Source organism: Xiphias gladius, chromosome 23 (genome assembly GCF_016859285.1).
Source record: "Xiphias gladius isolate SHS-SW01 ecotype Sanya breed wild chromosome 23, ASM1685928v1, whole genome shotgun sequence".
Lineage (NCBI taxonomy): Eukaryota > Metazoa > Chordata > Actinopteri > Istiophoriformes > Xiphiidae > Xiphias > Xiphias gladius.
Window position 1 is genome coordinate 11,585,759 of NC_053422.1, and position 19,974 is coordinate 11,605,732.

General features: G+C 40.3%; 1 protein-coding gene across 1 annotated transcript; it reads left to right on the forward strand.

Annotated features, from left to right (window-relative positions):
- The first annotated feature begins 954 nt into the window (after positions 1-954).
- cenpi (centromere protein I) lies at positions 955-16,913 on the forward strand. Its single transcript, XM_040120495.1, is given in 21 exon segments — positions 955-1,473; positions 3,587-3,655; positions 3,658-3,723; positions 4,385-4,503; positions 4,873-4,980; positions 5,535-5,583; positions 5,731-5,777; positions 5,906-5,995; positions 6,114-6,245; positions 6,814-6,957; positions 9,552-9,672; positions 9,913-10,007; positions 10,162-10,279; positions 10,535-10,599; positions 10,807-10,916; positions 11,796-11,931; positions 13,426-13,550; positions 14,042-14,090; positions 14,644-14,862; positions 15,273-15,314; positions 15,472-16,913. Coding segments are annotated over 21 exon segments (2,298 nt in total). The 5' UTR covers positions 955-1,163; the 3' UTR covers positions 15,556-16,913.
- The last annotated feature ends 3,061 nt before the right edge of the window (positions 16,914-19,974 follow it).

Genomic DNA, 19,974 nt, shown 5'->3' on the forward strand with positions numbered 1-19,974 from the left:
TGTGTATGTTTGTGCTTCAATGCACACATCAAAACACACACAATAACAACCAATGAAAAAAAAGGCTAGATACAAATATTACTCATCAAGGTCATAATGTTCCACAGTTTCTGAAATGCACATATGCTTTAATGTAGTACGTGAAGAAGAAGAATTAAAATGAAATTTGCTTCTGTGATCGCCATCAGCTGATCACACTGTCAGGTAATAATCTCTCTCTAAACATAACTAATAAGGTTTTGAACTTACTAAAATTGCTCAGTTTTGTTATCCTTGACTTGACTAAAAGTCTTTTGGTTTGTTCCCTTGAATCCACCTTATCTATCATTCCTTTTGCTCTCTTCTGTGGCATATATAGTGCAGGGCTGCAACCAACAATTATTTTCAATATCAACTAATTTGCCAGTTATTTTCCCAATTAATCGTTTGATCTGTCAGACATCAGAAGTTAAAAATAGGGCACGAGGTTGACGTGGTTAAAGGTCTTCTTTTGTCCAACCAAGAGCTCAAAACCCCCAAATATTAAGTTTAACATGATGTAAGAACAAGAAAGGCAGCAAATTATCACATCTGAGAAAGTGAAACCATCAAATGTTTGGAATTTCTGCTTTAAAAATTACTTAAACAATTATTCGATTATCAAACTAGTTGATTACATTTCTTTTGACTGACTAATCGATTAATCGTTGCAGCTCTAATATAGTAGATTTATTATAGCTTCATATATGTTGTCCCCACATCAAAATCGCAATACTTTTGACAGTTTTCACTTTACGTAACCTACGCGAGGTTCCCGAGAGAGCATGTGGTCTTTCATTACGCCCAGAAATTAAACTTAAGAGTACCCTTTCAGTATTTGATTGATATCTCAAAACCTGGTCGAATAAAACCATCACGAAGAGTACCTGAAATCCTGTCCGGTGGCAGCTAGTTCCATCAAACCGCTGTCAAGTTATCTCACCAGTCCTTCAGAAGTTTGTGTCTACTGTTGCGTTAGTATCCTACTTCTATGTTTGTTTGTTTTTTTTGAGGGAGCACTAACCATCTTTGGACGTTGATCAATGTAGTGTCCCCTCACGAAACAAACAAATTTGTACCCACTCGGATGGACCGCTACTTGACGTTTGTAGGCCTAGTGTCTGTCTTTTGGCGGGTGAAGGCAGATGGACTACAACTCCCGGGAAGCGATCGGGCGGATGGACTATACTGCGCAAGCGCAGGGCAAACGGTCGCGCGGAGGATTTGAGTTTTGTTTGAGTGGCCGAAGACGGAGTGGAACACAAGTGTTTTTAAGTTTTAGCAATGTGGAAATGGCAGCAAAGCTAAACCTGTCGGGGCCGTCGGATTCAGACACATCATCTGTCACCGACCAATCTGTGTCCAGCCGGAGCAGTCTGAGAGTCGCAGAAAAGAAGAGAAGGAAGAACGAGGCGGAGGACCCGTTTGTTCTGGCCCTAAAGTACTTCTCTGACGGTAGGAGGTGGCCCAGACACCTAGCTAGAGGGACGATGCTGGCCTTTCTTTTACCAACGGTGCTAATTGCGCACGATTTATACGTTACCGCAAGGAAAGACAGGATGACACCAGGAAGAACCGTATAACGTTAACCTTACGTTACTTTATTACGAGATTAAGGTCGTAACTATGATTTACTGGTAGCTAATGTTTGCTAAGTTGCTTACAAAGGGTAACTCGCAGGGCAGTGGATGAAACCGTTCCAAAAGGTGCTAGGGTTAATTCAGTATGTATTGTGTACAAACATGGACAACAACTACAGTATACTGAAGTATTAACCCCTGCCATGGCTCGTTTATACCGAATTAAACGGTTTTCTCCTTCTGGACTTCATGTTCCTATCCCTGTTTTGATGAGTAGTAGAGTGAAGAAGATGTACTCAACTAAATCCGCAGACTTATCAAATTTGACATCAGAAACTCTACTGCCACAGTCTGTCTTCACAAAAAACTTTAAATGGGCAAAGAATAACAATAACACACTAAATTTAGCTCTATCAAACGAAAGAAATATTTTTCTTTTGATCAACTAATCATTTCAGCTCTAAGCATCAGTCCTTCAAATCGTTTTGAAGTAATGATTTAATTATCAAGCACAATCTTGATTTTATATTTTTAACTGAAACTTGGTTAGACCAAGACAAGAGTGCAGCCGTTCTTACTGAGTCAACTCCTTTCAACTCCAGTTTTATGAGCGAAGCTCTCATGCATAAACAAGGAGGTAGAGTTTCCATTTTTTGTTTAATAATTCTTTACAATGGTAACACGCATCTGTTTCTTTTGAATTTGTTGAGCTGTATTGTCAAACATCTACAGGCCACCTAAACATTGTGTAAGCTTTTTTTGATGACTCTGCTGAACTGCTGTCTATCATCTGCAATGACTTTGACTGTGTAGTTATAGTTGGTGATTTTAACATTCATGTTGACAACCCCCAGGAAGAAAAGAACTGTGTTGCCATCTGGATAACTATGGACTGACTCAGAGTCCACACACAATAAGGGCTACACTCTTGACTTAATCATCCCCAAAGGTCTTAATATTTCTAAGCTTATGGTGACTGTGTTTTCTTTGTGATGACTATCTCAGTGCCCGCAAGTGTTCAATCTGAGTTAATCACACATTGGCATATCATTAAAAACACCGGTCAATTATTCATTCAGAGTTTCTCAGCCAATGATCTTTTATACAATTTCAGTTATAAAATTATAGATTGTATTTTGAAAGTTGTTATCTCTATATTGGATATTGGGTCACAAATTTTGATGCAGTAACTTTGATAACACACATTTTAGCTCCGGACCTAAGAGTTCTGTCTATATGTCACTAAACACATCACCTGAAAACATTTAGTCAATGCTTCAGTCTTCTTTTCACTGCTGAAAGTCTAGGCTCACACATTTTAGTGGAACAAAGGCCTAAATATGGTTAAATTGTGTCCAGGTTACATTTAATGATTGTTTCAAGCAGCATTTCAGTCACTATATTTCTATACATAAAGGTGATTATACCACCTTTATTAAACCTGTCACTAGGGATGCACCGATCCACACCAGTGGATTGGAACAGATATTGATATGATTAAGGAGATCAGCTATCAGCCATGATGACAGATCCATATTACATGTTCCTCATGTCTTTATAAACGTCAGTGTGTTTTCTGTAAATTACACAACAGGCATATATATAGATAGGTAGATAGATATAGATAGATAGATTAGATATAGATAGATTAAATATAGATAGATTAGCTAGATTAGATATAGATATAGATAGATATAGCTATATATCTACTGTATATTTTACATCTGTCACTCCCTGAAAAAGGCTTAAATGAAGACGTTAACATTTTGACGCTCCTTGCTCAACCTAGGGATGCCGAAAAAACGTTTCATTTCTTGTCACCGTGAAAAAGATTCTCCGTACAGAACAGCTCCAGGATTTCTATTTAGATTAATTAGTCACTAAACATACATACAGAAAAAATATTAGCAAAAAACCTTGGGGGAATTTTTACTTTATCACGCTAACACATACACGCTCTAATATGACCTTACCTCTCCCTCCTGTAGTTGAAGCAGGTACTCCTTTGTCTGGGAATGATGAGTTTGAGAAGAACCTGGTGCTGGTGGAGAGGATGGCCTACAGAAAGGACTTTCCCCAGAGGCCATCTCTGTTATGCTGGAGTTTGCCATGAGCCTCCGTATGGGTAAGACAGTCACTTAGCAGCACCTGTGGGCTGGGTATTACTGTAATTGTGGAAAGGAGTGGGCCTATTTGTTGTAGGCCACTCATATGATAGTGAAACTTACAATACTGTCCATACTGTTTGACACTTAACCTGTACAGGGTTGTAGTGGGCTGGAGTCTGTCCCATCATACACCAAGCAAGCGTGCACGTCAGCAGTCAATGTAATACCAAAAAAATTCACCTAACCCGCCTGTCTTTGACCTGTGGGTAGAACCAGAGAACCCACAGGAGATCATGCAGAGAGGGAACAAACTCCACAAAGACAAATTGAAACTGACTCTTACTATGAGGTGGCAGTGTTAACCACTGAGCCGCTATGCTGTCCAAAATTGTAATACCGTCTGGTATTAGTGTTTTAATTGACAGGAATGCTGGAGCCAAACATTACTTATGTTGTGGATATGATGTTATGTCTTGTCGGTGTGATTTGAGCACATATTTTTCACACAGTTGCGTCGCAACATGGCTCAAAACGTGTCTGTCATTCTTCCCTAAAGTGTAGGAATACCTGTGCAAAATAGAAAGTATGTGTTCATGTACTTGACAAATGGCACTTTTACTGTCAGTCCTAATATTTGCTTCTATTCCTGATTTTGTTTCTCTGAATTTCTCTGCTTAGGGAGCAGTCCATGTGTCCGGGTGCTGAAGTGTCTGATTCCTACTACCGTGGTGCCACAGGAGGCTGTTGTTCGAGCAGTGGTTTGGCTGGGTGTTGGCAAAATACCCATCAGCACTCAAGTGAGTGCGTTTGATTTCGTTTAATCAGTTTTCTGTTCAAGAGTAATTTTCAAGTATGTTGGTTGGAGGAGACGTATTATTACCCGTAAAGAATAATTATATTATCCTAATTAGTATGTGTACATCATTAATTATTTTTAGACATAAGAGTGTGATTTTAAGACTAGTTTTGCTCTGTCTTCTCTTTTCATTTATATATCTCAATCACTAAAAATATTACAAAAAGTAGCACCTAGTTTTTAAAGAATAGTTGGTATTCTACAATATTTAAGATGAGAGAGTTTTTGTTTGCCTGCTTGTGATTCTGTATTCTGTCATTGCTGATTGTACCATAGTTAAGCTGTTTTTTCTTGCATGTACAATATTCAGGTTCTTTTCATAAAGTGGGTGTTGACTGTATTTGACATGATTGATGCAAAAGATCAACTTCGGGCCATCTATGGCTTCATCTTCAGCTTTGTCACAGAGGAGAATCTGGTATGTGTAATGATGATCTTTGTAGGCAAATACCTCTTTGTTTATGCATGCTGTGCCTTGTTCAAGACACAAACTTGTCGTGATAAATAAAAGTTCATTTCTATCTGACTCGAAAGACAGATAATGGATTTATCCAGTAATGGCCTGTAATTAATACATTACAAAAGATGTTCTTGTTTTTCTGTTTGGCTGCAGTTAATCTATTTAGGAGCAAAATTCCTCATAACCAGGGCCCTGTTTCAAGAAGCGGGTTTATCGATTTATCTGTATAACTATACTGCTAAAACCAAACATCCCCTCAGTTCTGAAACTGAAAATGTCCTGATGCATTCAGGGTTTTAATCTGCAAAGACATTCAGACGGCTCAGTGAACCTGCTTCTTGGAGCACGCCCTAGTCATTTATTTTCAGTACTGTTTGAGTTGTTGTTGGTTCACATATGAGTGATGGCTCCTTACCAGTGTAATGATATTACCTGCCCACTGTAATGTGATGTGGGATCCACTGAACAACTGTTGAGATGTGAACTCATTATATTTTGTCACATTTTTTCAGTGTCCTTTCATCTGCCATCTGTTGTACCTTTTGACCAGAAAGGAAAGTGGTAAGTCAAGCATTTTACAACCTGAAATATGATCCCCAATTGTACTGCTATTTCACCTGTTTTCTCTTGTTTACTCCATTATTTCCTCTTTTTAGTATTCTCATCAGGTCTCTATTATTGACTGCTTCATTCATTTTCTCATTGTAGTGCGAGTCTTCAGAGTCAGGAAGCTGCTGGAGCTGCAGTCTAAACTGGTAAACATCCTGCTGATTTGAAGTCCTCATTTATCAAAGCCACCACATTATTTCCTTACTGACTTCGAATGATGTTGAGTACGAGATGTGTCATACTGAGTGTGTTGACATCGCTCTTGTTTCCTCAGGGAAGGCAGCCGTTCCTCCTGCACCTACTGTCACTTTACAAAGTGTTTTGCCCTGAACTCGTGACACTTTCCATTCCAACACGAATGAGGGTTTGTGCATGGATTGTGCAATTAATGCTCATTCTGCTGTTATAATAACACATGACATGACAAAATACCATCATCCCTAAAGTATCAATACTACTGCATGTTTTCTGTTTTCTTACAGAGCGGGTTTAGGAACCACAATTCCCCCTGGAAATCAGCATTGATTGCTGTTCAGAAGAGGAAAGGTTCCCAGGTTGCCTCCAGCACCACTCTGCCCCTCACAATTAAAGATAAGACCAGCTCTAGGAAAAGGGTATGGATGTCTATTTAAGTTTACAGGTGCACTGCTTACTGTGTTTGCAATCACTCCTGCTACACTAAGGTTACTGCTTCTGCTTGCCAATGCCATTGCAGCAGTCATCTTATTTATACAGTTGAGCTGAAACCATTAGTTGATGAATTGATTAGTTGACCGACAGACAAGTAATCGGCAGCTGTATTGATAACTGAATAATCATTTTATTTACTTTTCAAGAAGAAGCAACAAGAATTTGTTGGTTCCAGCTCTTTAAATGTGAGGATTTACTGGTTCTCTCTGTTTTATATCATTGTAAATTTAATACCCTTGGGTTTTGGACTCTTGATCGAACAAAATAAAAATACATTTTGTAGACAAAACAATCAATTTAATGAAGAAAACGGGTGAGAAATTCATTGATAATTAAAATAATCATTAGTTGCAGCCCTACTGTACATTACATGTATTTAATCTGTTTGTTATAATTTCAGCCTTTAAAATTTTAAAAAATAAATTTGTACAAGCTTGCCTCCCCTGCTTTTATTTATCGTCTTTTTTTTTTTTACTGTGCTTTATTTCTCAGAAACACTGCCACCTGGAGTTGCCTGTTTTGAGTTCTCTAGTCAGTAAACAGGCTCAGACTGAGTCATCCTCCAGCAGAAAGGTGGTCCCCCTGGTTCAGATCCACTCCTTTACGCAGCTGCTGGAAAATATGCACCGCATAGAGGTGATACCTTCTAGGCAAAATCTCTGAATTCTACATCCATGGGTTGCACTTTTACTGTCTTGCTTCTTATCAGTCTTTCCGTCTTTCTACTCCCATCTACCTCAGCTTCCACAGTTCAGCTGTCTCATGGCCCCAGCGCACCTGGGCTTGGTACAGATGGAATATCATTTAAGCATTAAGCATGAGGATCGTTCATTATTTAAGCAGCAGAATAAAATGTATGCCAATTTTTCCATGCCATTGGGATGCATAACCACAGTCTGTTTAAATTGCGATATATCCTCACAGCCACTGGGTGGTGCTGTGTCACTGTTATAATTTTGTATTTGTATTTTACATAGTATTAGGCCACTAACAATTTTGTGCTAGGAAACCACAGCAGAGGTGGCTTGAGGCTATAATTGTGTGATTGCTGCTAATGCAGTAACTATAGGTATCTCTGCTCTTTCCTTCCTGACTATTTTCTACCATCCTTTTTTTTTTTTTGAATGCACTACTAGTCCTACTCACTTGAAGCAAGAAACATTGTTCCAGAGCTGAAATGTTTTGCATTTTTCGGAGGAGGTTTCTATTACTTTTGGTGCAGATCTCTGTAACAGTTGTGTGTGAATTTTTTAATGACTTATTTAAGATGGTTTTCTATGGGGAATGAGCAAAACATAATGAAACATGATGGATATCTCAAAAACTATAAAGGCTAGAAGCCTGAAACTTGGTGAACTGCCTCCCCATACTTCAGTGCTTCACGTCCTAAAAAATGGTAGTGATAGCACCACCATGGGGTGATAAATGAGCTAACAAATATTGAAAAAATTTTTGGCTAACATCTTGGTAACCGTGAGGTGTAGAAGAATAATGGTGAAGAATCTAGTGTCTATGGATTCAGTGGATGATGTTGAAGATATTGATATAGGCCCCGCCCATATCAGTCTTTTCCACCATTTTGAATTTGTTGCTAGACATACCTTTGACTCCCTAGCCTACAATTTAATGCAAGATCCACCAAACTTAGCCCATACCATGTTTGGACAAGCCCGAACACTGCCCAAATGATTTTAGTTATCATGTATCTTTTTTCCATGATTGGGCTAACAAACTTTTGTGGGTGTGGTGAAATCAGTTCAACCTGCTATAGCTCTTAAACACTTCATCCTTTTGAATCCAAATTCGGTTTAATTGTACAGACTGAGACCACGAATAAGACTACTGAGTTTCATGCAGTTCTGCCACAAGGAGGCACTATAGTAAAAAGCAAAAATTGCCTAATACAAATCACTACTTCTCCCAGAGAGTGATGGCTAGGAACATGGTTTTGACGGCTACCCACTGGTGAAATGCTTCACATAGTCAACGATTGTTGCGATAGTGCCGCCGTGTGGCAAGTTGCAAAACTATTTTGCATGTTTCTTAGAAAACGTTTGCTCCTATTATGGTTGTACAGGGTGGTATGAGCTGCATTCCTGCTTCAATAATGTAGAAAAATGAAAGGATAAGACTGTGGAATCGTTATCTCAGTATGGCAGAAAATAAGGCAACAGCACCAGATGCAATCACAAGCGTTTTCTTCAGGAAATGCAGATATTCTAGTTTGATTATTAGATTAGATTATAAACCAGTTTCATCAGCGCCGTGTTTGTCATTTGTTTTTTAAACAGGCCATCGCTCTTTTTACAGATATCATCAGTGGTTTATATATCCTATATGAATAATGGAAGCAAAAGACCTGAAATGAGATGTATCTGAGTAATGCACTGGACAAAGTTACAAGAAAAATGGTCATTTAAAGAACCCTCTTCATAAATGTCTATTTGCCCTGCAGATTCAGTGACCTGATAATCTAATAGAAGTCATTTTAAATGGCTTGCAGACTTTTGTGCGTCATGCTACATAAATTCACCTCTTTCATTGCCCACAAAACCAACATGAGCAATAAGGATTTTGGCCTGAATCAACTGTTTATAGCCAAGGAAGCTCTATTTTGCCGTGTGTTAGGAAAGACAGCTGACTACAGTCAGTCACACTCGTAAAACTATTCAGGAAAGGCATTGACAAAGCATCATTGATTATTTCCCTCACCTCCTGCACTCCCGTTGTCAATAGCAGAATGGTGCTTTCTCAGTTTAATGATACAGTTGCACCTTAATTATTGAAGAGCTGAGCTTTGTCCGTTCACAGTCTGTCTTCCTCCCTCTTGAATTTAGCTGGTCATGCGCAACAAGGGACTATATAAACTAGTGAGTGTGATTGAAGAAATGTCTCAGTGTTGCCATTATGGGGATTACTAAATACTGAAGAATTAGCTCAGTATTGGGTGGCCCACTCAGTGAAAACATGGACATTGGCATCAGTTGATTCTTGTTCTTTAGCAGGTAAACAGATTGATTTGAAACTGATTTGAGGCAATCAATCTCTCAGATCAGCTTTTTGTGTGTCTTTAAAATATGATGTTTGTGACGTGACACTATGATTTTAAATTTTTCATTGCTTCTCTGTGCTTTTTTAATAATAATTATTATTATTATTATTATTATTTTAGCCTCTCAATCATACTTTCCTTGCATATATTTCCTGTTTCTTCATTTTACCTCCACCAGCTGCCTGCTCAGATGGGCTCGCTGCTGGGCTCCAGTCTGGCTTTGCAGTATCTGGACTGTGTACAAGATGAGTCTGCCCTCCTACGCCTCAACTTCTGGCTAGGCTATGCTCTCCACGAAGGTAAGTGTGTGTGCATTTGGGGTGGTGTATCTTCCTGATAAGCGATCCACAGCACAGCTGACCTTGAGTTGAACCCCAAAACATCACCTAGTTGTCATATCAAAGGGGTTCTTCAGAGAAGGGTTTTAAACAGACTAGGGGGGATCTCATGGTGAATATGCAGTGAATTCTTCTGCTGTTTTTTTTGTATTCCGTTGACTTTTTCCCTCATTAAATACTCTTTTGTCTATTTCTGTTAAGAATTTTTATTTTGCGGCGACGGAGGAGCCTCCCAGAATTCAGAAGAGGCTCTACAGTTTTTGGAGAAGTTGCTGTCCACACAGAACTTTCTCCAGGTGAGCGTCACCTCTCAAGCCCTGATAAATACCTCCCTACCTCACATCCACCACTCACTATCTCTGCACCCACATGCTTAGCTGACACCTGCTGTAAAACTACAGTCAGACTATGATTTTACAAAATTTTAATTTTGCCACGTTCCTCCACCAGGAAGCGTTTTCCAGTTCAGAGGCTTTCCTTTACAAATTTCTCAGTGTTTGGGACGGCTCCCTCCTCCGCCCTCAGATCCTTGGCCTGCTGAGCAACATTCCTGTTGTCCCCAGTTCCCGTGAGTTTTGCTTCTACAGTCTGCCGCTGTCATTGACCATCACTTCCTCCCTAATCAGTTTTTTTTTTCTGTGTCCATCTCTGTAAACCACACATTTGCACACAATGGCGTTCTTCCCCAACCTTGCTTTCCACTTAATCGCAGCCATGTTCCCATGTTAGCAAGCCTGTCATATTGTGTTATATACTAGGAATTTCGATTGTGGTGCATTCATATAGCTGGTGCAGCTGAAACCCTCTGTCTCCCCCACTTCAGAAATCGGGCAGCTTCTGTTTGAACCCCTCATGCAGCTCTTCTTCACATCCTCGCTATTTTTCAAGGTAGGCTTTCCTCTCTGAGGCACAGGTAGAATGAGCTTGCTCGTGCTACTGTACTTGAATTACAAAACCTTCTGCAATACATTAAGAGAACAGATGCAATGGAGTATTTGTAAAGCACTCATTATGGGTCCTGATTACTTCAGTGTTTAAACTACTGTATGATTAGTGATTTTCCTCTTTGTCGGGTGTGTGTGTATATGCCTGCAGTGTGGATTAATGGAGTGTCTAAACAGTATGCTGTTGAAGTGGCTGACCTGGCACTCGGTGTATGCTCTGGAGGACGACTTGGACATCAGCCTCAACAGCCACACCTCCATGTGAGTCTCACAACTACTTTCTGCTACTTGTTTATGCCCTGAGCATAAACAAGCAATAGAACTGAAACACTTCGTGAATTAACATGAGAAAAGAAGGGTTATGGCTCTTTAAGCTTACACTTTCAAGCCAAAAAATGTCTTCTCACACCTCAGTTCTTACAGTTGTAATAAAAGTCTTGAGGTGTTGCCTCAGTTTTACTTAGTGTGATGAAAAAGAATCACTCTCCATCATAGGTGTCCCAGCATTTTGGAATCTTTTTTTATGCTATCATAACAAATCTTGACTGAAACCCCCTCACTGGTCTATGCAGTCACTTTACAGCGTGGATTTAAGCCATCTATTGTCTACTTGCAACGGAAGCAGCTAATTTAGAAGTGTATATTGACATGTTTTGTTTTTAACCCCCTTAGTCGTCATATAATTGATGTTTAATTGATCTTGTTTGGAGACAAAAACAGCCCCAATATGGATTTAAATTATTCTCCAGCTTCCAAATTAAGGGGTGGAGTTACACCTTAAGAGATTGGAGTCAATTATTTTTAAATAACCTGGGCTTCATCTGTATTGAGGCCTCACCCTTGTAAACCCACACTAAATGGTCCGGTAAGAGGAGAGATACAATTTTGTTCACCACCATTTCCCAAGTCACCTCTGCTAATCACAAATGAGGAAATAATTGATTTTGTGTTTGCATATTCTTCTTTCTAACATCATTGTTGATTCAGTGTTTGTCCTTTGTAATGTCCTTTGTTCTATCAGAGATCTGAGTCATAGAATAATGCTCCACGGGCAAATCAACTGACTGTTAGCATCATTTCTAAGTGATGGTCCTCTGGTTAAAGTGTGTGTCTGACTCTCTGCTCTGCTCTCTGTCCCAGAAACATGACTCTATCAGGGTTCAAGGATTCAGTGATGGAGCTGGTTCACTTTGTGGGTCGGCTCGCCTCTGTAGGCCTTCAGCTTGAAGGCTGTCACTCTCTCCTCCTCAGCTTCATCCTGGACTTCTATCAGACGGTAATTGAAGATGTCGAAGATGTATTTCGCTTATTGTTACTTCATGTTTGACCTTCACTGTGCAGAATAATATATATGTAGAGTTTGGCACTGGACAGATTGTTTAAGGGAGGAATTCTCTGTGCTAAACTTAAATCTTAAAGAGTCTGAAACGTCTATATACCAGCATGACTTTTCAGTGAGGTAGGAGACATCTTGTGTCCAACTGTAAAACTTTTCAAATGAAAAATATTTGCATATTTATAGATCCACAGATGTTCAATGAAGAACAAGGAGTTGGTGTGATTTCAAGTTTGTTTTTTTTTAGTTTTTTTTTTAGCCATGGTAATTTAACTTTTTTGTGGAAAAACCACATCAGACATGTTAATATTCAAAGCAGAGTATTTTTTTGTCTTAAAAAATGTCTGGAGGGGATCTTTAACCATGCAAGGGCCTCACTGACATTCAAAATCTCCTCTTCGGGGTTTCCTTGTCAAGTTAACAGTAGGACATAAAACATAAATATCACAAAACCAAAAAAAAAGACAGACTTGAAATAAGTCAGAAAAAATAAGAAAATAATTAAAATTGATAAAAGCATAAGGATCATGTAAATTGTTAAAATAACAACAATAAATACTGTATACTATAACAAGGAATATGAAAAGCTATACAGTGGATTAGAAATTCTTAACAATAAATACATAAAATGGATAAATAAAATCCTAAAACAGTAGCACTGTTGATCACAATGTATCCTAATAATATTCCAACCAAATAAACAGTTTAGAAGCACTGACAGCTGGACTGGTTTGCCTCCACTTGAGAGAAAATGGTTTAAAAGGAATATTTTGACATTTTGGGAATTATGCTTGTTTGCTTTCTTGCTGAGAGTATGATGAGAAGATTGACAACTCTCCCATATCTATACGCTAAATATGGAGCTACTGTCAGCAGCCAGCTGACTTTGCTTAGCATAAAGGCTGTAAACAGAGGGAAACAGCTAGCCTAGCTCAGTCCTAAGGTAACAAAATCTGCCCACCGGCACCTCTAAAGCTCTCTAATTAAGAGAAAACTGAAATGAAAAACTGTTAATTTGTCATTTTACGGGAAGATTTCTTTGCAAGGGGCCAGCCATTTCTAGTAGTTTCTTCTGGTTGCTTGGCAACTTCCCAAGTTTTATGTCAGACTGAAGCATGTTTCAATCAGAAAGAGAAGTGTACATAAAGGTTAGTCTTAAAGCTTTTTCCTTGCTCAGTACACACCTTAACAGAAAGATTTACTGCACAGCATCAACAGTAGTTCCCAGTCTTTTTTGGCACAAAAAATTGCAGAAAGAAGAAGATAAGATATCGAGAATAGCTACATACTATAGATCAGCTGTTAGCAACTTTTAACAAAGCAGAGTCATAGTAAAAGTTTCAAGAGGGAGATCTTCTCTGGTTTGGTCTATCTACTTTTTTACATTCGTAACTCTCTGTGGGTGTGTTACTACATATTTCTCTTCTCCTTCAGGCGTGTGACACATTTGTGAAGTATGGGCTTCCCCTCGTGGTGATGCCGCCACCTGGAGTTTTTTACCCAGCTCTGTTTTCCCCTGACCCTGTCAGCGTGGACCGACTGGCCTCCATCATGTACAGGTGGGGACTCTTCATCTCTGTGTTGCAGCCTGCCGTAACCTTATCTCGATGCGTACATGAGATACACCCTTAACGTAGTATGTCATATGGTTATGCATATTTGATGACAGAACAGAACTGGAATCAAATGGCTTCATTGCACTTACATGTTAATGTATGATTTATGATAATGAGGCTAAGAGGCAAAACACTTAAGCCCTCTTCTCCTCTTCATGTAGAATTCAAGATTCATTTGTAACTCCAAGGTTTAATAACACAAATCCTTACAGTGTTGGCGAACCGACTACAGCCCAGGGTTACGAAATAGTTTTAGCAAAGTGTAAAAATGCCACAGCAAAAGAAAATTGGAACTTAATAACATATTATTTTTGGACAGAACATGGAGAATAAACTCCACAACTTTTATGTATTCATAATCACAGGTCATTCAGTTTTGTTTTTTTTTGTTTTTGTTTTTTTTTAATTTTCAAATTTCTTTTTTTTTTAATCAGGTACAAGGTGAACTTGACATCAGCCAAGAGTCAAGAAAAACTCACAGAGGTAAAAAGAAACAGCTTTATTTTTGCTATACATATCTGTAACTAAAACATGCTGTGTTTTGAATTCATATATTCATATATTTTCATTGGATTCATATATACATTTTGAATGCATTTCTTCTTATTACATTACATTACATTTTAGGTTTGTAGTTGCTGCTCTCCTTTAAACAGACTTGCTGGTTGTACAGCATTTGATTCAGTGAGGTAGTTATTATGGGTTTTACATATTTCAGCCCAGCTCTTTAGGAATCCACAAGCATCTACCCACCCTTAATACCCTCTCAGATGTGGACTTGAAAAGTTGTTGATTTTAATACAGTTGCCACTGCGAGCTGTGAATTTACAAGTACATGTCAGGCAGCCAGTACGCTCCCCTGAAAATGTCAGTGGCACTTTTTATCAAGAAAAATGGACTTGGTAAATGGCATGCAAATTAATCAGCACTACAGACATCAGATGTGAATATCTGAAGATGTGGAGAGTGGTTTTCTGTGGACTCTGTCTTTCTTTCTTTATATTCTTTAATTTCTTTCTTTGATTCTGTTTTTCAGCAGGCCTTTCACATCAGCCGCCAGACGTTTCGTGAGTTCAACCACTACGTGGTCGTCATGGTCAACTGCCTGTGGAATTCCAAAATGTTTAATCCAGGCATGGGTGTACAGCTGGGACAGGAGCTGCTCCTCAAGAGCAACGTACCACAATACTGGACGAGTTTTGACCTCGTCCACCACCCGGCTTTCATGAGCTACGCTGTCGACTTTCACCAGAAGGTGGGTGTGAATCATCCAGGATGTCTTTATTTTTTTGTCTTGTGAGACATGTGGGAAGGATCCTACCTGCTGCAGCCCACAAAATGCTTCTGTGTTCATCTAAACAAAAGTTCCTTTAAACTGTAAGAGGGGCTTGATTTATCAGCAAGCGGCCGGTCCGTACAGTTTGGTTAATAGACTTTCAAGCAAGACAAGGAGATAAATGTGGTATTAATGTATCTTTCATAGAAGATACATTAATACAGAAAGACATTTTATTATTAATGGGTGCTGAATGAGACATGGTTTTCATCATGTTTAATAATACACGTACCTTTTTTTGGTTTGGTCCAACTGCAACATCAAGCAGTGATCCTGTAAGATTTAGCAGTGTGGGCTAACAGTAATTATTAATGTTCTCTCTTTATCAGTGTTGGCCAGGGAGAAAGGCCATGGACCTCGATTCCATAAAGGTACGAGGGGTCTCCTTTTAATTTCTGCATGTATAATAGACTTCGCATGCAGTTTGATGTGCATCAGTCATATGTCAAAGATGAAAAGACATTGCTTTGATAGAAATCTTCAGATGTCTTCGACATGACTGTGTGTGTTTCTGTGTGTGTGTTTCAGCATTCCAAGCCATGGAGCTGGTACCTGGAGTACCTGTACAGTCAGGGATATGACGGCCTTAAACAGTTTGTTCCAGCCCCGTAGCCCCATAGAGGAGACTCCATGGACAGACATCTGACCCTCCATATTTTTTTTTTTTTCTCATTCACTACTTATTCAAAACGATGGGAATTAAATGGAATATTGTTGATACTTCCATTTCATTCCAACAATACTGTTGGATGGAGTTCAGGGATATATTGATGATTTTTTTCATTTAGATGCTTTGAGAGGCTGCTGCATCTGTTGCATCGCGATCCTTGAGCAAGATGCACTGTATTTTTTTTGCTAAACCAGTTTATTAATGCAGTGCATTTGTAACTTAGATAATACTACAGCATTACAGCTGGGCCAACACTTAGTTCCAATTTTGTGCAAATGACATTCATAATACATTTGCAACATAGTAAATCACATCTGGACAGCAGCATATGATGTTAAGTCAATGAACCAATATGACACGATAAAAGTGGCCTAGTTAGGATGAACTGAGTTTTAACTTATGACAAAACCACTTAAGCGAAGAATTTCAAATGTATTTTCATGCTAGAGAGGCTCTGAATCCAGTCCAAACCTTCCCGCCACAACAGATCAGTAGGCCAAATACAGGCCACTATGCAAAATATTACAGGAAACCAACTGGAAAGCTCGGTCCCCTCGAATTAATTAACACAAAGGCTAGTGTGGGTGACAGGGACCGGGGGAATTGGGTGCAACAAGACAGGCGGGTTGCTGCAGCGCCCTCAGCACCCCTAGTTCTCGCAGCTATGAATGAGAGCGACGTCGTAAAGGCAAATCAGTCAACAGTGGTCAGTGAAATCTTTCCTCAGTACTCCAGAAGACTTCACACATTGCCGTGGGCAGACTAATTGTACATCGGCCTTGTTTTTTCTTTTCTATTTGAAAGTTAAATTTTTGGAAGTGGAGGGGTATGTAAGAGGGCAGGCAGGGCACCCCAATACCCCAACCTTAGCAACGGGCCCAGTTTGTTCAGAGCATCATCAGCTGACAGGCAGGGCGACAGTCTGTACACACAGCAGAGGTAGATGCTCAACTCAGTAGAGAGTAAAGACAACCACTTGTATCTTACTCATTATTTTTAAAAGACTTGTACATATTTCATCTCCTCCTCTCTTCCCAGTGAGCTACTTGTAAGCAATCTGAGTATGTTTTCATGTACATAGATTTATCTGTTTATTGTGGGTTCTTTTTTTTTTTTTTTTAACTTGTAGTCTAGTCCCTCCAGCGGTACTGCCCTGGTGGACATTCGCCAGAAGCAGTGCCAGTAGTCAGCTCAACTAAAGTGAATACATGTTTGACAGGAAAGATGTTGTGTTTACTGCAGAAAAAAAAAAGAAATTAAAAAGTTTAAAAAAAAAAAAACTGAAGGGGGATCATTTTAACACATACTCATTTGTGAGGTTGGTGAGAAATCTCCAATATCACTGAAACAAAATACTTAAAGGAAAATGTTGACAAGATGCTTAAGAATAAGAGAAAAGTTGAAATGATTCATATTCAGTATTTTCTGTTTTCTCTTTTTTAGCAATAAAATTATATCCCTTCTTTGTTAATGTGAACACACCGACCTTGAACCAGCTACACCATTCAGAATGCATTTTTTTATTAGCTTACTGTTTCTATGTTTGTGTTATAGTCTTGTACAGCTTTCTATCTGCAAAACCTGCTGAAAATAAATAACTAAGACTTTTACTTTAGAAGCAAATAAAATCAATCTGTTGTGTCCTATGTCACCGTTTACAGGGCAAGTGGCTTGGTCTTGCGAACTAACGTCAACCTGAATTTTTGGCATCAGTTCCCTGAGAACCTGTTATATGGATAGGTGTTCTTATGCATTGCTGTCCGTCGCTCTACCATCTGGAAAAAACAGCTTTTGCTTTAAATTAGGGACCCATCTGGATGGTTCTTAGGCCCCTGGCTTCCCGGTTACTTTTGATAAAGTGAGGCAAAATCACTGCATGCCAGGTTCATACAGTGATCGGTTGTCGCAGCGATGTACTCTCATGACCAAGAACGCATCAGACATGTAACTTCTGTTGTGCTTGTGTTCGTATATTGTCCAGATTTCTTAATTTTCATGTAATTTGGAGGAAACACATAATACATGGCATGGCAGGCTTTATGCCACTGCAAGATCTCTCTCCCAAAGTAAAGGTCAGTGACCCCCCCACAGGTGCCCTAAAGAAAAAAAAAAAAGATCAATAGTATTATGTCACTCTCAAAGGTCTGCAGCAAATGATTATATTGATCATCAGTTACTCTACTGACTATTTGGCTTGCAATCGATTAATGTTTAAGGCTGTGAAATGTCTAAATGTTTTGCCTTGTCAAAGCAAACCGTTCAAAACCCAAAGATGTTCAATATAAAATGATATGAAGCGCAGGAAATCTACAGATCTGAAAAGATGAAACCAGCAAATGTTGAGCATTTTGCATAGATTGATCCACTGATCGATGAATCGTCTAAGCTTTTTTTTTTAAAACCTAAGCGACTGTCTCAGTGGAGTTGAGTTTAGAGCAATTATTTTTAATCATTTCCTTTATTTTTTTTATCTTACGAAAATTTCAGATGACCCTCTACACGTCAAAGTCCTAAATATGAAATCTTAATATTTTTCGGATGTCTTGATAACAATAGTAAGCACCCGGAACCTCGCCGCTTTATTTTAACGCGTTGTAGGCTTCCTTGAAGTTTTCCCTCCACTGTCAAAAACGACGAAGAGTCGCAGAGGAGGTGTGCTCTCCCAACCTTGAGCCGAATTTCATCCTGACAGGGTGTTTTGGACGGGGGAGCCCTCAGAGAGCCCCCCCCCGCCCGCGCAGCTCTCGTAACGCACCCGAGCCACGGAAGTTTTTCTCTCCGAGCATTTGATTGCGTCCCAACTCCGGCTGACGATGCTCGTCGTCGAGTTGCGTCCGCCGGCCGAGGGAGCCCGGACGCGTGTTGCGGCGCTGATGTGACTGAGCGGAGCCACCTTAAAGGCGGCAGCCCTCTGATGCCAGCGTCAGCGGCGCCGACTCCGCCGCCGGTACCGCGCTGCGCCGACTCCGCCGTTTCAAATCTCCGTCTGCGCCGCTGCTCCTCTCACTTTTCTCCGGCTCGTGTCTCGCCTGCGTCCCCGGGAGTGAGCTGATTTCTGCCTCCTCGCCAACACATCCGGCGGAGCCGTGCCAGCCCTACCTGAGCCAAATCCCTGCCTTAGGGGGAGAAAGGTAAGATTGTTGTTCAAGACTGTTTTTCTTTCTTTTTTTTTAGTGTTTTTTTACGGCAGGAAATGTGTTTCACCTCATCCAGGACAAACGGAAGGGACATGGTGTGACAGTGTGACGGGCTTCTTCCATCGCCTTTGGGTTACTCCTGTGAATGTTGAGATAGAGATTGGCTGCTGTGCTGCATTTAGGGTACCGTGCACCGTCCTGGTCACAGTTTTGCAGCTGTTTTTCTTTTTTTTAAATATATATATATATTTCAATCAGACGACACCCGTGGGATGGATGTGGTTTGCTAGATGAGCTTCAGGATAACTACAGTGTGTGCGTGTCTGTGTGTGTGTGTGTGTGTGTGCGTGTGTGTGTGTGTGTGTGCGCGCGCGTGTGTGTGTGTGTGCGCGTGCGCGTGCGCGCCTCCGGCCGGTGGAGATGTCAGAACAAAAGGTGCGCAACTGGACGCTTCGGCAGCAGTTGGAATCGGCATCCCCGTGCGTTCGCGACGCACTTCTCTCCTCTCTGTTCGTTATTCCGAACAACTCGCGCGCCGAGCGAACAGGACCGTGGCACAGTTCCCCCCCCCCCCCGGTGGCTCAGTGCGGATCAGAGGGAGGTAAATTTACCGACGCTGATTAAAGTGTGCGCATCAGCGTGCGCCCGCTCCGCGGAGGAGCCCGGAGGAAAACAGCCTGTCAGATCCTCTCTCCGTGAGTTTCCCCGCAAGTCTCGCTCCTTGCAGAGAAAGGAGCGGGTTTTTGTTTGGTTTTCTCTGTTGTTTTTTCGGGGAGGGGGGCTTTTCTGCCTCATTAGTTTGTATAGGTAGGGGGGGGCTGAGGTGTTGAGACGGGGTTTGAACTCTTGACGTGGCCGGTGATTATGGCCGCAGTTATACGATGTGCGCCTTAAGCCCCAAGACTCTTTCTCGAGTGCTTTTTTTTTTTTTTTTTTTTTGTCCGGTGCTTGAGAGGTGTTAACACCGGACAAAAGCTGAATTAAAGTTTGTTTTCACGTGTGGTCAAGCCTCTGTTGCGTCGTGTGTTTGTAAAATTTGGCCACAGACCTACTGTTTATTCTAAACAGTTTTGCATTTTCGTCTCAGGATATCCCTCATGTTGGTATAGTTACAAATAAATTACTGATTGGCCCCTTGATCTCTCTTTGTTGAAAGGCTGGCAAAATATTTTCCCTGTGACAAAGGATTACCACAATTGATCTGCCTAAACACATCAGTTCTAC